Raw genomic sequence first — 19885 nt, forward strand, 5'->3', positions numbered from 1 at the left:
CTCCTTTGTATACAGACAAGGGCACCCCGGCAGTCCCAACTGAGCCAGGACCCCAGCTCACCCTGAAGGTCCCGGGGGGGGGGGGCAGTCAAGCTTGCTGAGATGGACAGCCACCAAAGGTGAGAGCCATGATGTAGAGGGAAAAAATCACAGGCCTGGGGCCAGGAGAGTTATTTTCTATTCCTGGGCCTGCCATTAATAAGCTGGGTGACCTTGGGCAAGTCACTTTGTCTCTTTTCTCATCTTGTAAAATGAGCCTGGACAGTGACGACTAATGCTTGAACTTGAGAACTCATGAGAACCACGGGGGAAGCACGTTAAAAGTATTTTCCCAGGTCTTATCCCCATACAGCTTGGGGCAGCAGTCCAGAGTGAAATGGGATCAGTACAATATTTGTATGATAATAAACTAAAAAACTGAGCCTCAGAAGCACTTGCCTACGGTTAAAAAATTCAATAGTGCTGCCCCCTCCCGTCCCCTCCCCATAGCTGATATCTACAGGCAACCTGTTTTAATCATTTGTTTTTGATCTTCTGGGGGCTACCATCTTATTGCTTAACAACATGCGGGCTCTTGTTTCATCAGCTTCCAACACTGCCCATTGTCTTCTTGCTCTGATAGATGAGGACTTAGCTCTTTGCCCTACCCCCACTCCCGATATAGTTCTGGCGCTACTTTTGGCAGCTGTATTTTAATACGGGCCCTAAGTGGTTCTGATACAGTGGGTCTGCCAGCCATGCTCTGAGAGCAGCTGCCCTGGGAGACTATGCAGTAGACACGCATGCTCTCTCATGCATCTTAACTGCAGGCTTCTTCCATTTCTTTAAAAATTGTTTTTCCTTTTTGCAGGGCTGGGATTTGAACCAGGGCTCTTGCCATGCCAGGTGAGCAATGCACTGCTGAACTACACACCCAGTTCTGACCCCTGATTCTGCTTGGCTTCGACATCTGCTGGTTGCGGGAACCACATTGCTCTGGGGCTGGGTGGAGCGTGGGACTGTCCTGCTCCTCATTCTGCTGCCTCTTTTTCAGTTGTCACCAGTCCTTCGGGTGCTGATGTTGAGGTCTCTGCTTTAGGGACCGGTGGTGCAGCCATGGCCCCGGCAGACAGCTGAGTTCTGCTTTCACTGTAACAACCAAGTGTGGTGTATTCAGGAAACTCACTCAAAGGAGAACGTAAACACAGATGCTTATGTCATGTCGTGGGTCTAAAATGTACCAAGCTGAAGACGTTAGCACACAGCAGTCGAAACAATGGGAGCCCGCTAAATGAAAACATCCCAACCAGGTGAAACTGAAAGGCAGAAGCACAAAACGGGGAAAGCCCATCCGTCATAGAGGGGTCACCCGTGGGTGGCTGGAAGGGGAGGAGCTGCTGATAGCTTCTAGCTGAGTGTGGTGCTGTTCCTGTGGCTTTGTTCATGCGTCAAGCGGTGCCCTTCTAACCAGTGAACTTTTCTGGCTATGTTCTTTATGTGTGTTGCCTGCTAAACAGGGACAGAACAATACCGAGCAGCTGCCCGTCCACCCTCCTAATGTTCATCGCCATCCACTCACACAGGCGCCTCCCTGGGACTGCTCAGGTAGGCAGAGAAGCCCTTGCTGGTGCGGGCTGGGAGGTGGGGGAGGCTTGGGTACAGCTGGAACTGAAGCGTGGAGCTGCTGCAGGTCTCCTGGACTTCAGAACCCCAGCACGGCAAGCCTGCAGCCTGCTGGGTCAAGGCAGGGGCTAAGCACGAAACCCAAGCATCGTCTCCAGGAAGGATGACAAGACACAGAGGACCAAGACTCACGTGCCATCTTCTCCACCTGCTAGTCAGCCGGGTAGAGGGTGGTGTATGGGCCCCCAGCCCGCCTCCCCCAGGCTGCTGGCCAACCTAGTGTAAATATTATTACACTCCCACGCATCCGAGGGACGTTAATTATTAAAACACATGCCACCCAGGGTAGTGCACTGTAATTAGGTTCAAATTAAATTAGCATCCTCTTGTAATTAGGACATCAATAACCACTCTTGAGGCTGTGGCTCTCTGGCCCCTCCCTATTGCTTCCCAACATGGGCTAATGCAGGAAAGGGGTCCATTTGACTAACTCTCCCCAGGATGTAGAAATAATCAAACCAATAAATAATGCGAGGCAGCCATGTGAGCCCTTTCCGCCACTGCCTGCCTTCTTTGCTGGCCCTATGCACAGCACAGAAAAGATGGTGGCCACCGAGAAGGGCCAGTATCTCCCTGTTGGCCACTAAGCTGCAGAGTTCTAGGAACTCCCAGTACCGAGAGGAGCATGCTGTGCCTACCATCTCTCAGGCCAGCTTTCTCCTCTTCCCCTGCTAAATCTAACTATTTGGGCCAGGGGCTTAGACCCTTGAAACTTCAGGGACTACTGGGCCTTGTTCTTGGATGGCGCGAGCTGCCTCCTTGCCTAGCCTAGGCCCTGACACTTGCTGGACTTTGTGTAGCAAAGGCAGGAAGGGAGAGAGCAACTGGGGACATAACTGGAAAGGCACAGCGAAGGTGCAGAATCCATGGTTCCAAACCCAAAGAGCAAGTCTAGCAGTCCAGATGCTCAGGGGCTCCTCTGGTGCTTCTGCTTGCGAGCATTGATGCTGGCCCAGCATGGACGGACACAGGGCATGCCAGTGCTCTCACACACCAGTGTCTCCTACAATCCTATACCCTTACCACAGGGCTTGCTTCACTCTGGTCTCAAGAGTCTCCTCAGCAGCTCAACAGACATGGTAGAGAGAGGCACAGCAGGCAGGAGCCTGCAGCAGAGCCTGCCCACCTGGTGACTGCTCTGACCTTTGTCTAAACCAGCCTTGGAAGAGAAAGGAAATAAGAAGTGGGAAGGCTCAGGCATAATTTCCACTGGAAAACTAAGGAAGGCTTATCCTTGGGTGCAGATGTAACCAAGGCAACTGTTACGACAGGGAGATGATTTCAGACCCTTCTACAAAGAGTGGGTTGGCATTTTGCCCCTCTGCCGACTGCACTCATTGTGAACGCACAGCGCCCTGCCTTGTGGCTTTACTGGGAGCACTGCAGAGGCAAAGAAATGAGTGAGCCAGGCATTCTCTTTCCTACGCACCAATGCAAAGTGAAGCCACAGTAAAAGTATGAGTGCCTGCTGGGAGCAATGGTGCCTCTAGGAGTGAGGTGACAGGGCCATATCTGGTGACTTGGCAATCCCCCCCCCCAGGGCTGCAGAGTCCTGGGAATGCTGTTCCCTCGACTGTAAATGGTTTGAGTCAAGGAGTGCAGGTGTTCTGAGCAGCCCTGAAGGGCTCAAGAGAGGAAGCAAGCACAGGGTTCTTAGAGCTGAACTTGCTCCATGTTTTTCCCTGACCTTGCTTCTCTTGTTCAAAGATGGATTATTATTGTTTTTCAAGACAGGCTTTCTCTGTGTAGCCCTGGCTGTCCTGGAACTTGTAGATCAGGCTGGCCTTGAACTCAGAGATCCACCTGCCTCTTCCTGCAGGGGACTAAAGGTGTGTGCCACCACCACCCAGCTCAAAGATGTATTATTTTGAATTGTGTGTATGTTTGTGTGGGGGTACATCCATCAGAGTGCAGGTGGCCTTGGAAGCCAGAGGCACCTGAACTTCCTGGAGCTGGAGTTTATAGATAGCTGTGAGCTGGGTGACCTGAGTGTTGGGAACTGAACTCAGATCCTCTGGAAGAACAGTGCAAGCTTTTAATTGCTGAGACATCTCTCCAGCTGTTCCTCCTTGGTTCTTGCCTCTCATCTTACACAGGTACCCCGAGACCATGAGAAGCACTTCCATCTAAAGATGTGTCCTGAACAGAAGCCCACATGATCCTGCCCACTGTGTTTGGATGGGACGTTTGGCTTACGAAGGAGAGCCAGCCCACTTTCACTGGTGTCTCACACTCAGGCCAAGGCAGCTTTGGGGTATCATCCTGGGTCAGAAAGGCAGAAGGTCATACCATCAGATTTCCTTAAAATATGTGTCCGGGAGGGGCAGGTCCACATGGATGAGATGGGTGGTTAGTGTCCAGGGTCTTGTTCTTTGGTCTTTGCCCATCCCTCAGAACTACCTGCAAGCGATGGACTTTTCACGGCCACCACAGGACTATTCTAAGCCTTTCCCAGCCCACAGTTATGGACTACAAGTGGCTTGGCCTTAAAGATTCTGAGACCACTTACTAGAGCTAGAGCTAGCTCACAGCAACAGGCCTTCCTCACTAGGTCTGGGATCCCTCTCAGAGGTGCCTGCTATTTCAGCCCTATTCTCTAAGAGATTGTCTGTGTGTGTGTGTGTGTGTGTGTGTGTGTGTATGTATGTATCTATCTGTCTATCTATCTAAATGGTATTGGAGCTTGAACCTAGGGCCTCATGTATGCTAGGAAAGCAACTATACCATGAAGCTACAGGCCCAGTCGTTTTTAAACTTATTACTTTTGAGACAAGGTCTAGGTTGCTCAGGCTGACCTTGAGCGTATTCTAGTCCAGGCTGGACTTAAATTCATGGTCTCCCTGCCTCAGTCTCCTGAACTACCAGGCCCACATTGCTCTTAATCCAATGTAAGCTCACAGCAGGAACTGGGGGGTCCTCACTGGGCTCATGCTGTGGACAAGGCTGAGAGGCACTGAGTGCTTTGGCTGCTGCTTGAACGCACACATCCTGGAGGATAGCCACAGGCAGTGAGTTGAAGATGTCTGCTCTCCTGCAGAATGGCTGTGGCATCTGCCAGGCCTCAGGGCTGCCTGAACCCTACGAGCAGCCTTGCTTTTAGGGACTGTCAGCATTCTTCCTCCTGGCTGGGGATAAGAACCCAGTATTCTGGCTCTACCATGACAGTAAGGGCTGCGGACAGCAGGTACTATTTTATTGGGTCTCAGAAGCTTTAAATACAGAACAGGCTGGTGTGTGTGTTGGGGGTAGGGGGCCGATGTGGACACATTGGAATTTGAGAATTAACATATCAGAAGTCACATAATCAACACTTGGACAGAGTTCTGGAAGAAGGGTGGTCTTGGGTAGAGGTGGGAGCCAGCTGATAGCCGCCTCTGTGTCACAATTATACCCTTCACTAAGACAGTCTTTCATGGTTCTTTCCTGATTTGAGGACAATTTAAAAAACAAACCACATACACCTCCAAATAAAAATACAAAATCATCTGGGAGAGACTGGCTGGCAGTGCCACTGTGACGGTCGGCCCCCAGCAAGCCTCAGACTCCCCACCCCCAGCTCCAATGCTACCAACCACACAGGAGGTTTCTGCACACTGAAGCAAAGCTGGACCCAATCTATGTTCCCCCAACCAGACCTCCTGGCAGAGGGAGAGGGTCTGGCATCAGTGGTGCTGGACACAGTCCTCCTTAGCGGCTGTAGCCAAACTCATCAGCATCATCAGCTCGGAAGTCTCCGTAGCGCCACAGGTTCAGCTGTGAGAGGGAGGGAGACAGAACAACATGACTCTTCAGGGATGTGTGGCCCCATGGGAGCCACAGGCCACACCTCTCAAACTCAAACCTCCAGAGACCCCAGGTAAGAACTCACTCACCCTGGCACTCTTGGCTGACTCCTGGGCGTTCAGGTATTCTGTGATCTGAGGGACACAAGAGGATGGGAGGCGGTCAAGATGGAGGTATTCCTGAATGAGTAGCCAGAAGCAACTAAAGATGCTGCTGCACGTCAGTGGCCCCTCTAAAGGAGCCTAGTACTCAGAGCAAACTGCCTTGCTCTCTGGGATTGCTCCACTTTGCACTGTCTATCCATGCGCCTAGTCTCTTCCCTTCATGTTGACCTGGATATTTATCCTACCCCCCAAGTCTCTGATAAAATACCGCCTTCTTCGTGCCACAATGCTACCATGACCCCTATTTAAAAGTAGGCACTGTACCCCTGATCCTCTAGATGTGTTTTCTCCTTTCCACCACAGTTATAATCCTGTGACATTTTATTCAATTCAATTATGTTCACTGTCTCATGCAGGAATGTATATGAGGCCCACAAAGTTAGGGTACGTCTGCCTATTCTCATTACCGATGGTGGGCAAGAGTGAACCTGTGGAAGGTGCTCATCTTCCTGAGGTGGGCACATCAGACACATTATGAATAGCTTCATGTGAGGACATTCACATTCAAGATAGCCAGTGCCTCTGACACACAAACCAACATGGCACTGTGTGGGCATCTGGAGTGGGGAACAGAAGGGCCTGGAAAGGGGACCAATGGACTGAGTGAAGAGATGAAAAATGGAGAAGCCGGTGCTCACAGACCATGTTTCTCATCGGGAAAGAAGTGGGTGCCACCTGTTTGTTGTCCAGTCAGGTCCAGCCTGAGAGCTATGGAGCTGTGTATCCTATAAGCACATGTATCTAGAAGGTTCATAAATTTGTGTCAGCTGGGGGGTGGGCAGACTGGCCTGCAATGAGGCCATGGCTAATGCTTGCAGGAGGCTAGGAGACACTCAGATATGCAAGGTGCCCAACGGGGGGCCTGGAAGTGATTCAGAATTCACACTTATCAGCCAATGGATGAAAAAATCAGGATGAACTCCAGGAGTCAAGTCTGCCGACTGTGGTCAGCTCCAGGGAGCAGGTTATAGTCTGTTCATCTCATGAGCAATCGGGCCCAGCTTCTTAAGGGTGAACTCCCGTCTCATCAAGTAACCTGGGCTTTCCAAGTCGGCTGGAGGAGTCTTAGGACAGTCTTGGAACACTTATGACTACCACATGGCTACAGGTGGTCCGGGATAACAGGACTTGGAGACTGTATGCTAGAGAAAAGCACTGGCAGGGAGACAGGTTTTGGCCCTCTGCATCACCCCTGGCAAAGCTCCCTAGCCTGCCGACTGGGGCACATGCAGAGGGAAACTTTCTGCTCTAGTTTGCAGCTGCATTCTCAGCCAAACCCGCAGCCAATTAATTTGTGCTTTAATTAGATTTTCTTTAAACCCCAACAAACCCAAATCCATTATCTTTCCCCAGCAGGACCAGGAGGCTGGTGGGCTCCCTGCTTTCTCACTGGCTCTGGGTGCGGTCCCCAGCTCCTCATCTGTGACACCGCTGATGGTGCAGCGTACATGCTAGGGGCCCGCTTCCAGGGTGGAGCCCCCTCGTATCACATACCACTTTCTGGAACTGCTTCTCCTTGCGGACCTCCACCATGACCAGCCCTTCCTTCACCAGGCCCAGCCCCACGTCACCTTTGGAATCTGCGAACTGCAGAGTGACGTGGGGGCAGCTGGCGCTCAGGTGCTCCACATTGAGCAGGCACTGAGTGTTCTGGATGTCCCGCACCACACTATCCACAGCATCTGTGCGTGCATCCTCCTGGACAGGAATGGAGCCGCGTTAGTGAGGGGGATGGACGAAGGGCAAACCACAGCTGCCTGGGTCTCAGGGTCTGTCCCTGGACCTCCAGCAGAGCCTGTGATGCTCCCTTTATGTCACTGTGAGTGACAAACATCTTGGGCATGAAGGGCCCCTTCCTCTACCCCAACCAACTGTACACAAACCATTCTTAAACTCACCTCCCTTCTGCTTCTGAGGAAAAGCGGCCTCGTCCCCTGACCCCTTTAAGCCTCTATAGTCTTCCTCAGCATGCTGTCCTTGTCACGTCTCTGCTGTCTCTACTATACTAGCATACTGCGTTCTCATCACACAGCCCCCCATCCTCACAGACACCTTCCAGCTCAGCCTGTGACCTGTGCGGTCTAGTGCCCTTTGGCACATCCTGTGAAAACGTAAGAAGTGAATGGTGATGGTCTCTACCTGACTCTGGAGGCAGCGCCACCCACGTTGCTCACGTACCTCTGCTCTGAGCACCAGGCACCTCCTTGAAGCTAAAGCCTCCGTCTCCTTGCTGGAGCTCCGCGAGGGAGTGGATGCTGCTGACTGGTTCTGTCTGAAAACTGAGGCCACTATGATTCTGAGCACAGGTCTGCTACCGTCCCTCCTCCTTCCTCTGGGTTCCCTGCCCTCGCCTGGGGAAACGCCAGCACCTCCCAAGTCTCTCTCCTCCTGCCACACCTTTCACTTGCACCATCAAATACTCTCGTGGGTCTAATGTTCAAATCCTAACTCTAGGTCTTAGTACCCTTCTCTACTGGGCCCTGCATACTACTGTGGAGAATCTACTCGCCCACAGTGTCCCTCCTTCCCTTGGCCAAGAGCGACATAACCATGTGCCAGGAATTCAGTGGCAACTTAGCTTCCTCTGCCCTGTCCCACTACTCTGATATTACCACATGTCTCTGAGCATTGTCCTCCCTAAGGCCTGGCTGCCCTCATCTCCAGCCTCGCCTGTTACGACTGTCTCCAGTAACTCCTTCCAAAGCTATCAGAAACAGACCTGACCACATCAGCTTTGGTGCAAAATGCTGCCACTTCCCTCCCCGCCTAGGGCACAGGGCAGACAAGACCCCAGTGTCCCGGCCCCACATTACCCTTCTCTCTTGCCGCGGCCTGCAACTCACTAGCATCCAGCTGTGGGGAAGGAGTCATTATTCCAGGGCACCTAACTCTGCAGGCCACGCCACTGCCCAAGAACTAACGGATCTGTGGCAGCTTCCCTGAGCTGACCACTCCCAACCCGGAGTCCTATCAGTGACAACAGACAATGTAACATGTTTCCATCTTCTCCTGCCATGCTGCAGCAATGGCCGTGCCGACGGTCAGCTGCTTCTGAAGAGGACAGAGTCTGTACTCACATCTTGGGGCACCTGGATGAAGGCGAAGGCATACTCTGTGGCTTGAGCTGGCAACACGCGAGTGCTGAAGGCAGGTGGTAGGGTGCCCAGGCGGCTAGATGGCAGGATCTCTCTCTGCAGAGGAAGCACCAGGACAGCGACATCACACACCCCGTGACCCAAGGACAACCCTCTGTGCCAGGCTGCCGGGGACGTCTAGCGTGACCCAAGGGCGACCCTCTGTGCCAGGCTGCCAGGAATGTCCACGTTGGGCCTCTCTTGCCTGCTCCTCGGCTCAGTTCCATTTTGCTAGTCTCATTGGTTTCCCTAGTTGGTAAAACCAGTGCTGGTGGGAAGCTGCTATCCGCACGCGCGCTCACTCTGGGCGCTGCGCTGGCATTCCTGGAGGCTCCCATTCCTCCTTCCTTCCGGTACCCTTCTTCCTGCCCACGGGCTTCCTGTCTACCTGACAGTGCTAGGTGTGCTTATGGTTCTAGCCCAACCTGGCAACACCTCTTCACTGTGTGCTCCTGGGTAACCAGGTGAGAGCACAGTCCCAGTTCTAGACTTTCTGCTAGCAGATCCTCATGTCTCATCCTTGAGGGATGGAAGGACAGCTGATAGCCACGGCACACCTCAAGTGTCCATCAGCGTTTGCAGGCCTCTGGCCACACTAACCTGTTTTATGAGGAGCAGAGGTACCCAATGCGTATGTCTTGTCAGTAAGCTTAGCAGGACTTTTGAAAGATGAAATGGACTTGACCAAGGGGGCTACGGTGCCCGGCGGTCCCTGCCTTGCCTGCTTTCCACCCTGGTCCCCAGCACTCACATTGCCGTAGTCGATGTAGAAGACGTGCACTTTGGCAGGGGACTCCACTTTTTCTACCCGGGCGCGATACCTGCAATGGCATCATGGTCAGAGCTCACAGGATAGCTCTAGGAACCCGACCTCCCTGGGGACACAGCACTTCCTGCCCAGGGTCTCAGGGTGTCACAGAGGACAGTTTTCAGACTATGGAGGCCCAGCCTCAGGGAGCTGTGGACAGCATCTATAGGAGTCGGAGCAGAGCTGGGAGCAAAGGAGGGGGGAGGGGAGCCTGTGGAGCAGATGAATGTGTCCTTGGGGCATAAAGCAACAAGAGTAATGACTAGATTGATGTCTGCTGTTTAAATCCAGCACACTAAACAGCGGCTGTAATTAGCCGGCAGATCTGTCTGGGAGGCCGCAGCAGGGAACACATCCAAGTCACTTCGTCACCCTGGGAAGGCCATGGGCTCTACCCTTGGTAGATCATATATGAGTGACCTTCTGGCCCGGAAGTGCTACTGCTTATATCCCAGACAGAAGAGGTGGAGGGCTGGATGGCTGGTTTGTGCTCACAGTGAGCACACCTCCAACTGACTGCTGACATCATCATCCTCCTGTGAGGGGTGAGGGCCAGGTTAGGGTGTCCTCAGGGAGGAGGGAGGGGCACCACGTTGTGAGGCTGGCTAGGTGACAGCCCCCACCCTCACCCCAGGGAAACCCTGCACATCTGGCAGAGGCTGTTACCAGCACCCCCCCCCCCCCCCAGAAAGCAGATGCTTGTGTGAAAGCCTGCCACCTAAGAGCAGCTTTGCAGGCCTGTGCCCCAGGAAATTTCTCCATCCCACTTAAGCCCGGTTGCCCTGCTGGTCCAAGTGGCTCACCATTCTCCATCTACAAATTTGGCAATGCAGAACTCTCCCCGGCGTGGGGCGTAAGAGCCCTCAACAGGGGGGTGGCTGGAGACGTCACTGCGCATGTTCTCCATAAGCTTTTCCAGCTGGGTGCCTGCAGGAAGACAGGGCAGGGAACCTGGAGCTCAGCATGCTGTGGCTGTCCACAGGACACCAAGCACTGGCTCCCTCAGCCCACGCAGGCCAGTCATCGAAGGTTCTCCCTCAAGAGGCCTCACACCGGCCATATTCAAAAGCAACCTTGCATGCACACACTTTTCTAATGTACTGATCTGGCTGCAGGGACCCGGAGGAATACGCCTGGGCCTCCTAAATTCTTTCCCAAGTACTGGAGATGGAACACAGGGCTTGCACATACTAGAAACTGTCCTACGACTGAGGTACATTTCTTGTGGCTAGGTCTTGACTGAGAAGGCAGGAAAATGGACACCTAGCAAGGTGGAGCAGCTTCTAGAATAAGAGCTGGTAACCTGGACTCTATTCTTACAAGAGACAGTTCCCAGGCTGGACCCATGATTGCAGGGGCCACTCTGCCAATGTCTCTTGTGGGCAAAAGGGTGGGAATCGCTTATAACACGGGCAGGAAAGGATCTCAGAATTAGAGCCTTGAAAGGTGAGTGGGGCCCAGAGGCCTCACCTACTCACAGGCACCCTGTAAAATTCATGGGGAATAGCACATCCAGTATGGCCAGCTTGGGCTCCCCTGTCCGACCTCTCCTCAGCCGCCCCACTTTCCTGCCTAGTGTCCCTGGCTGTGAAGCCCTGCCACAGGTAAGCTCCTGCTGCTCACCACTGTTGCCCTGACCAGCTCGGGCAGACCCATGGTCTCATTTTCCTTCTCTGGTTCCTTCCCTACCCTGCGCTTTGCTGGGCATCAGTCCCCTGGGGTCTGTCCTTTCTGCCCCTTTGGTCCAGATGCTAGTTCAGCCTCATAGCCTGTTTGCTCTCTTCTGCCTTATAGGTGAGGCCAGGGCCGGCGATGTGAAGCCTAAGTGTGGCATCCCTCTTTCCCTTCAGGGCTGAGGCCACCTTGTAACAGGTGCAGAATACACGTTTACTGTGGTTAAACTTGCCACCATCCGCCCTGTAAGTTCCTTGTCTGTGTTTATGTTCCCGCCATTACACAGTGAGCTCCTCCAGGGCACAGACCATAGCTCACTTGATTGTTTACTCGCACAGGCCTGGTAGGATCCCTGGTGCATGCAGGGTGCTTAATAATTCAACCATGCTGAAATGATCTCTGCATATGCAACACACGTCTTCTCCTTGGGCTGCTGTGCACCCACAGTCCTGGCACTAGGCCTCTGGGCTGCTACAGAGTGCTCCCTGCCCACAGATAACCAAACTCTGGGGACTGGGAAGTACCCTTTACATTGGCAGATGCTCCTGAAGTTGGTCTACTTTTGACTTATTGAATGTTTAGGTTCCTAGGCAACAGGAAGAAACAGGCTCGTGCCTCCTGCCAGGTCCTTATGTAGAGTCTGACTGGTCCCGTGCAGTTAATGTTTTTATCAGACCCTTCGTGAAGATGGGCTTCAGTGAAAGTGGACAGGGTGAGAGGGTGTGCCTTGAGAGGCCCAAAGGTTTAGAGAGGGAGGCTGCAGATGCTGGGTTTACTGTCATGGACTGGACAGAGCTATCTGAGCATTGCAGCGTCCTCTCTGGTACTTGCTAAGATGTCCTCCCCCAGGCTCTCTGATGGCCATGTTAGCTATCCTCTGCTCACACACAGACCCAATTTCTACTTAGACCCTGTGAGGCAAGACTCCTTTCCCATCATGCAACCTAGTCCTGAGGGCTGGCTGACCTCAGGAGAAGCCAACCTCCAAAGCTTATCAACCTTCACCCATCCTCCACTCTTTCCCTTCCCAAGCAGAACCAGCCAGGGTGAAGCCGTTCTCCTTGGTGAAATGACCACCAAAGCAGCTGCCTGGGAAAGATCATCAGAGGGGAAGTGGCTGAGATGGGCTGTGAGGGTAGGACTGAGCAAGCTGCCTGTGTCTGCACACCCCCCTGCCAGGATTTGGCTCCTTGGACCCAAAGGCAGCTGCTTGTCTCTCTCTCCCCAGTGAGATGGCTTCGCACCCAGAGCACAGTGAAGAGGAGGAGGCCAGAAGAAAGAAGTGAGAGTGGTGGATGCGACTGCTGCCAGAACGGGCTCTCCTGAGCTCTCTGTGTGGGGGGCCCTGGCCGCCGGGTGGTGGAGTGGCAAGCTGAAGACAGGAGATGGTTCCCCCACAAAGACTACCAGGGCATAGCTTCCCCTAGAGCCTGCTTGTTGCCATGGAAACTGGCCACTACACTCCTCTACTAACCTCTGTAGGAGAAACCCATGCCGAGAGAGGGACAGGCTCCCACCCTTCTGGTCCTTCCTAAGAAGAGGGCTCTCTAGCCACACCAGACAATCTGTTCAATGATTCCTCACACACTCAGGCAACAAATCCTCACGCCCAGCCCTGCCAGGGGTGTCTGGGAGTGAGAGCATTACCTAAGAGTCTCAGGGAACCACCCAGATGAATCTGTAATGTCACTGTCCTCAGAGGACCCGCCTGTGGGTTCCTGGGGGCAATCCTTAGGCCCAGTGAGATGGTAGACAGGGGCAGTAGCAGTTGTCAGTCCCTTGGGGGCCCACACCCACGCTGGGATCTGCGAGAAAGCAGCACACAGGCACTCACCGGTCTCTACATCTTGCACATAGAAGTGCAGGTCGTCTGTGATCTCGGTCACGAACACCGGCTTGTAGCTGGCGGAGCGCTCCTTCTCCTCCAGCACAGGCAGCACCTCCTCCACAGGCCGCTCCTCATAGTGGGCCCAGACCTGCCAGGGCGGGAGTGGGGACAGGGTGGCTGAGGACAGCAACTAGGGGCTCTGAGTGAGTGGTGTCACATGGGTTACGTCTGGGGTCACTGCAAGGCTGATCATGAGCAGGAGAGGTAGAGTCACTCAAGTTCTGGGTTAGAGGGTCATGATTCCAGCAGATACCAAATAGGCTCCAGGATCTCACGCCAGCCTTATTAAACTGGAGTCTAAGAAGCCAGGGGGAGAGTCACACAAAACCCAAGCCCAGTTCCAGGTGACCCGCATACACCTGAGCTGCCTGGGCCTTGGGTTGCCTGCTCGGCCCCTCTTGTTTCAGATCTTCATGTCCCTTCACATAGTGCTCTGCAGGGTCACTCTGCAGGCCACTCCTGTGGCCCCCTGTCCCCGAGGCACTCTAAGCTGCAGCTGGGGGAGGGGGACTTGTGTGTGCGCGCGTGCAGAACTGGAGCTCCTCTGCTCTGAGCTCCTCACCTCCAGCAGGTTGCTCTGACCTCAGCTCAGAAGCTGGGCCACCCTTCTCCACCCTTTCCTCTCCTCCTACCTTCCCCAAGCCCTGTGCCTGAGCTGCGGCAGCTCAGAAGCTGATTGGACGTGACAGCGTGTCAAGTCCAATCCTGCGGCCAGGAGATTAGCCAAGTAGTGAGGTCTGTCAGAGCAGGGGAGGGAGGTGGCCCTCCAGCTGAGCAGCAGGAAGTGGACCACACATGGCATCAAGAAGACATGCACAGAGGAAGAGGATGGCTTTTAGCCAGAGACCTGCATGCCCACTAGCGCCGTGAGCCTCGTAAACATTCTCCAGGTATCAATTCATTTGAGCCTCACAACAACCTTTTGAGTGGGGAAACTGAGGCACAGAGGTTTGCAGTCAGAAGCAGGTCCTTGGTGCTGATTGGGCGTCCTGGAGGCCACAGGCAACATGGGCTCCGGGAAAAGCTTAGAAAGCATGCCCCGGCACCCTTTATCTTGTGTGTGATGTTAACAAATGATCTCTGGGTCTGCTTCCTCTGATTAACATACAGTGACTGACTCAGCTAACAGTGAGCAGATTCCTGGGTGGCCCCTGGAAGGAGCTGAAGGGCAGCCTTGCTGCAATTATGGAACCCCCCTTGGGTCACCCCAAAGCGTACACTTCTGCCTTTCCCGTGGCATCAATGCATGTCTTTCTCCGGAAAGGAGAGGCAAACTATGTGGCCTTTCTGAGTTTAAAGGATGCCGAGAGGAGGGGCTAAGACCCACCTAGGCCTAAGTTTCCCACCATGCCACAAACACAAGTGGCTCCTGCAATGACACTTGTAGGGCTGTGCTCTGTGGCTGGCCTCCAGCTGCCAATAGCTGTCTCCATCACGACTATCAGCGCTCTCATCCCATCACCCAGACTTAAGACATACACGGAACCTCAGCCCTGCCTGTCCAGGAGAAGCCACAGAGTGAATGACCCTCTAAGGCCCACATACCTCTAGCTAGTCAGGTTCCTTATGCGAGGGCTTTGTGGGAAGTCACGGATGCTCTCACACAAGGCCTTAGGCTCTTTTCTTAGGCTTCTCTGGCTGGAAGGGTTCTAACTTAGCCAGCCATTCTTATCGATTGGGCTCCCAGGCCCTCTAGAGCCCTTGGAAACCCACAGATCAATAGGACCCACACTGCCTCTAAGACAAGCCTGTCATCACTGCCTTAAGTGGGCTGCAGGCCCCGCCAGCCACCTTCCCTGCCAGCACCCATGCTTCTCACCCTCCATCTCTCAGCACCCGGCGGTTCAGCTGTCTGCAGCGGCCCTGTGCTCCCCTCTCCTGCTCTGCCTACTCTGCTCTAGCTGCACAAGCTCACAGCTTGGTAAAGAGATGAGGCCTCTGTGTGGGCTGACAGAGAGGATCCTAGGTCTGGAAGCCATTCAGAGACCTATCTCCCCCACCCTACTTCCTGGGCTGTGTCTACTGGGGAGGGTTCTCCTCAGCTGCGTGGATGGATCTGGAGCAGACTGACAGGGTGAGAGCAGAAACTGCTAATGAGTCCTCAAGTGAGAGAGCCTCAGGCGACAGCATCAGGTTCCTTCCCTGGGGAGAGGGGGTGGAGCTTTGTTTCTCACAGGCTCAGGTGGGCAGCAGGCTGAGGTCACCAGTGATGCAAATCAAGGCCTGACAGATCCCCTCCCTCAGGTCCGCTAGCTCACCTGGTAGGCGAAGGGCTTACCACTGCCACCTGGGGCGAGAAGACAAGAAAAGCAAGGTGTCTATCTAGCTGTGGACCAGCAGGTGCCAGAGGCTGCTAAGAAGCACCCGGGGACAGAAGAGGATAGAAGCTGCTCCTCAGGGAAAGAACCTTGATTCTAAGAGAAGACTCTACTCTTTGCCTTTGGCTCTTCGGGCAGTGGAGACATGAGGGTTCCTTGTTTCTCTTGGGGGAGAGGAGCAGCTCAGCTCTACCTTGGGACTTGGCAGCCAGTGGTTCTAGGCAGACTGGTAAATGCCGAGGCCTTTTTGTGAACCCCTCTGCTGGGAGGGGTGTGGGCCTCACCCTTAGAATAAGCCTGTGTTGGCTGGTAATGAATGCCCTTGTACAAAGCCATCTTAGGAGGAGAGGCAGACACACTGGCAAGGCTCCTGCAGAACAGGTGCAACTTGCCCACAGGGTGAGCAAGCCTCCTGTGCTCATGCCCTGCGATACTCTTGTTTGGGGGAATCTGTGGCAGATGTCCTCTTCCCAGACCCATGAGGAGTTGATTAGGAAAAGTCAAAGACCTTTTCCAGAAAGTCTAACACAGAGTTAGAGCTTTGCCCCCAGGCTCGTGGCAGAGGTGGGGAGGGGGAAAAGACCCCTTATGGCCAAGATGCCACCTGAGGAAACATGAGTCCGGCCTCAGCAGCAGGGCCCAGGCATATGAGCAGCCTGGCAGAGTTACTCTCTTCTGCTTCAAAGCTAGGATCATGGCGGACCTGTGTTGGGGCAAGGCATTGCTGTGACCCTTCCCAGCTCTGGCTGCACACCTCACCCCTTCTCTCCCCGGATCCTGCTCCCCTCTGCCAAGCAAGTTTCCGATTTCCTCAGGTTCCTTGTATAGCTGGAGCTTTTCAGGGTTTCCTGTTGCTGCAGCTCCCGCCAGGGAAGGAACCATCATGCGGGTGCGCGTGTAAGTCAGAGCGGTCCGCAGCAGAGGCTTTTGCTTCTGCTTCCGTCTTCTTGCCCTCCACCATTCTGTCTTTATGCTTCTTCCTAGGGAGCCCCAGACCCTCCTCCTGCACAGGGAACCCACTGCCTGGAGTCTCCGATGTAAAGCCTATTTAATATCCCTACTCACTAGGCTCCACATGCGTGACTGGCGTGGAGCCAGGGTGGCAGAGGCCTTCAAATGCACAGCAGCGAGGCCCAGCTCAATACAAACCAATCAATGGGCAATCCAGCCCTGTTCAAGGCCCTGCTGCATTGAGAAGGAGGGAGGGAGAGGGAGATGGACGGAGTGCAGGAGCGGGGTAGAGAATACGTGTGTGTGCGTGCGCGTGTGCGTGTGTGCGTGTGCGCGCGCACGCCACCTCTGACTCCCTCCTTCTACACGTCCAGAACTCCAAAGTACAGAGGAAGCGGAGGGTCTTATAGGACACAGGGTGGAATTAAAGAGATCCAGCAGGGAGGCAGCACAATCAGGCCCCTCCAGATAAGACTGCTCTCACAGAGTCTCAGCACTCCCTTTCTTGGTTAGCCTGTACGTATAGACATTTGCACACTGTGAAGGGACCATGCGCTTTTATTCCTCAACAGGGGAAACAGTCGAGGCCATGAGTGGGACATGCCGGCTATGCCTGACAACCCAGGTTACTGCAGCCCAGTTGGCTTTCTGACTCTCTCATCAACTGCCAACTAAAAGAAGTCACCAAAGGCTCTGCAGACAAAGCGGTTCCCTAGAGTCAGCTCACTGGGAGGTGGAAGGCCACGCTGGTTCCTCTGGATGCTAAGTGGACGGGGATTTGCAGGAAAGGAAGGTGGCCCAGTACAGAGAGTGTGTGCTGCATTTTAATTAGGCTGGAATAAAACCATGCAGCTCATGTAAGTAATTAATCACTGGTAATTACTCCTTAGCATCATCAAGTGGCACCAACAGAATGACAACTTGGGTTCTTTCAGACAAGTCTGCTGTGCAGTAAAAAGGATGCCTCATGCTATACCTGGCAAAGACTCTAGCCAGCCCCTCAGCCAGATGCTACTCCTGTCCTTACCCAAGGCCCCCTTGGGTCTCCACTCTGAGTTAACAGACCCGAGGAGGCAACTTCCAGGCTTTGGTGAGTTTTTGTGTGTGGAGTAGTGGAGGGTTGTGCCCTAGGTTCCCAGCCGTGGCCCTCACGGGTGCCATACTGGCCCTCCGTGCATCTATTCTAGGACAGTTCAACCTTGGAACAGGAGACCCTACTCCACTGGGCTTCCAGTCCCCTGCCTCAGACAGATGACATAGGGATGGCAGTCTTAAATTTAGCTTTCATAAAGAATGTCTCTCCTGTGGAAGCTACTTCCCCTCCCACTCTCAGGAGACAGGGTTTAGCGTGAGCAGGAAGTGGAGCAAAGGAGGAGGGAACTTCCTCTGATGGCATGAAGCAGTGGCTCCCCTAGACCACAGACAGTCGCTTGTGCCCAACCTAGGTTTCTGGACCACATCTTTCTGAACTCTGTCCACCTGTGTTCTCCTGCCACCAAAGTGTGTGACACTTGTCCCAATTCCCAGAGGACGACTGAGGACAGAGATCCCAAGGGCCAGTCTGCAAGAGCAAGGAGGTAGCTGCTTTGGCCTGAGGAAGAGCATGGTGTGCTTAGGGCACCAAGCCCCCAATTCCTACTGGCAGGGTGTCTTGGCTTTGGGAAGTGAATCTCAAGCCAGATGGCTGTCCTATGGGGAAGGAAACATTTACTCTTGGAACAATTTATGGTTCAGCATGGCTGTCTCACGAAACCTCTTCAAGCACAGAGGAGCCCTGACAGATTGGTGGCCGGCTGATTTATCCCATTATTAGGCAGGCTGTAAGTCAATGGGGACAGGCTAGTGTGGGAGGGGCCAGCCCAGCTCCCACCCTTAAGCCAGAGTTCCTTAACAGTCAATTTGTTTCCAAAAGCTTCTTTGGATCCACCTCCCTTGTCTCTTCAATGCAGTGTCTGCAGATAGGCTATAAATCTGCCGTCCTGAGGGCATCTCGCTGGGCTGCTGCCCTCTAGGGCCGGGGGAAGGAAATTCAGGGGAGGGTTGCCCAGTCCCTTTGCTGGGCACTGATAGAGAAGGGCAGGCAGACCCCAAGCCCTTCATCAGTGGTGACCTGGTCATTTCTTCCACTACTCTGAGGTCATCTTCTAGACTCTCTGGCTGTTGGTCTGAGACACCACTGGCAATAGTCCAGGCTGACAATCCTGGCCCACGGTAGGTCTACAGTAGGCTTATGAGCACAGGTGCCTAAGCTGGCACCATGTTCTTGGCCCTTTGGTGTGTGGGAAGGGACAGGTAAGAAGAAGCACATGCCAGGGGATGGCTGGCACACTGCCATACTTGGTACCTTCTCTTTCCTCTGCTTGGCGGCTTCCTCGGCAGACAGGAGGGGCTTGTAGTAGGCGCTGCGCTCGGCAGTGAAGTGGACCTTGGAAAGCGCGTGCTCCACCAGCAGGACAGACAGGTTGGCCCCGTCCATGTGCAGCCAGCCAATGAAGTTGCCAGCCTTATCCATGCTCTCCACCTCTACTTCCACCTGGAGACAAAGGGCAGGGGAGGGGACGGTCAGCTTGTGGGCACAGCTCGGCATACTCAGGGGCTGAGAACGGCTGTCAAGCCTCAGCCACCTCTTCGCTCATTCTACGCAGCTGAGGCAGCTAGAACCAGAGAAGTCCTGAGTGAATGTTCTGTTGACATGGGTGCAGCCATGTCAAGGACCCCAATGCCTCAGCCTCGTGCAAGTGGCAAAACTTTCCCCCATAAGGCTCAGAGGGGCGGAGAAGCCCTCCTTGAGTCCGACGTGAAGGCTGACAGTGTCCAGAAAATCTCCTCTGTAGCTTTCTCCTCAACCCATGCTTACAGCTTAAAGACTGCTCCTACCGAGATGAGCTAAACCCGCCTCCTTGCTCAGCTGTGTCTAGCAATCCTGCCTGCCGCCCTGTTCAACTGTATAGAATTAAACAGCCCTGTTTCAGCCTCTCCACCAGAGCCCCGGCCGCCCGATCCCAGCTTGTCTGTGTCATGTGCTTGTCTTTTCTTCACGTCCTTGCTGACCCACTTAGGTCAACCCCTGCAGCCGTGCAGAGCGCAGCACTCAAGGCTCACCATTCTGCTTTCTCTCCCCCGCCCCTTCCATTTGGCAGGGAGCTACTGGGTGCACTTGACTCACTCAGGCTGACGAGGCCCTCTGCTTGGCTGTGCATGTGTGTGCAGCAGTGAGGTGAGAAGCAGGCTGAATGCACCCGGTGCGCCCTACCCTTCCTCATCCACCCCAGCTCCTGTGGGGAAGACAGGCGGCTCAGGAGCAAGAGAATCCCTGGGGAGAGGGAGACTGAATTCTTCTAGAAGAACTGAAAGGATTAATGTTTCATGGAGGCAATTAAGGAGGCATCCAGAAAGCCAGGGGAGGAGAGGGGAGGGCAGGTAAGGGTGGCAGAGGCTGTGGGTGGAGCTGCATTAGCATGTGGGACAGTATGGGGGAGCAGGAGGGTGGCTCCACAGAAGGT

The 19885-nt window shown here is 54.1% G+C and overlaps 1 protein-coding gene across 1 annotated transcript in view; it reads right to left on the reverse strand.

The window, feature by feature from the left end:
- Positions 1-4834: 4834 nt before the first annotated feature.
- Positions 4835-19885, reverse strand: part of SND1 (staphylococcal nuclease and tudor domain containing 1) — a 406636-nt gene continuing 391585 nt past the window's right edge. The window contains exons 17-24 of the mRNA XM_084788021.1: positions 18727-18915; positions 13060-13201; positions 10355-10478; positions 9495-9564; positions 8687-8800; positions 7104-7307; positions 5535-5579; positions 4835-5415 (exon numbers count right to left, since the gene is read on the reverse strand). Coding sequence (XP_084644147.1) covers positions 5350-5415; positions 5535-5579; positions 7104-7307; positions 8687-8800; positions 9495-9564; positions 10355-10478; positions 13060-13201; positions 18727-18915 — 954 coding nt within the window. The 3' untranslated portion in view covers positions 4835-5349. The remainder of the gene's footprint in view (positions 5416-5534; positions 5580-7103; positions 7308-8686; positions 8801-9494; positions 9565-10354; positions 10479-13059; positions 13202-18726; positions 18916-19885) is intronic.

This window comes from Acomys minous (assembly GCF_964271855.1).
Source record: "Acomys minous genome assembly, chromosome: 6".
Classification (NCBI taxonomy): Eukaryota; Metazoa; Chordata; class Mammalia; order Rodentia; family Muridae; genus Acomys; species Acomys minous.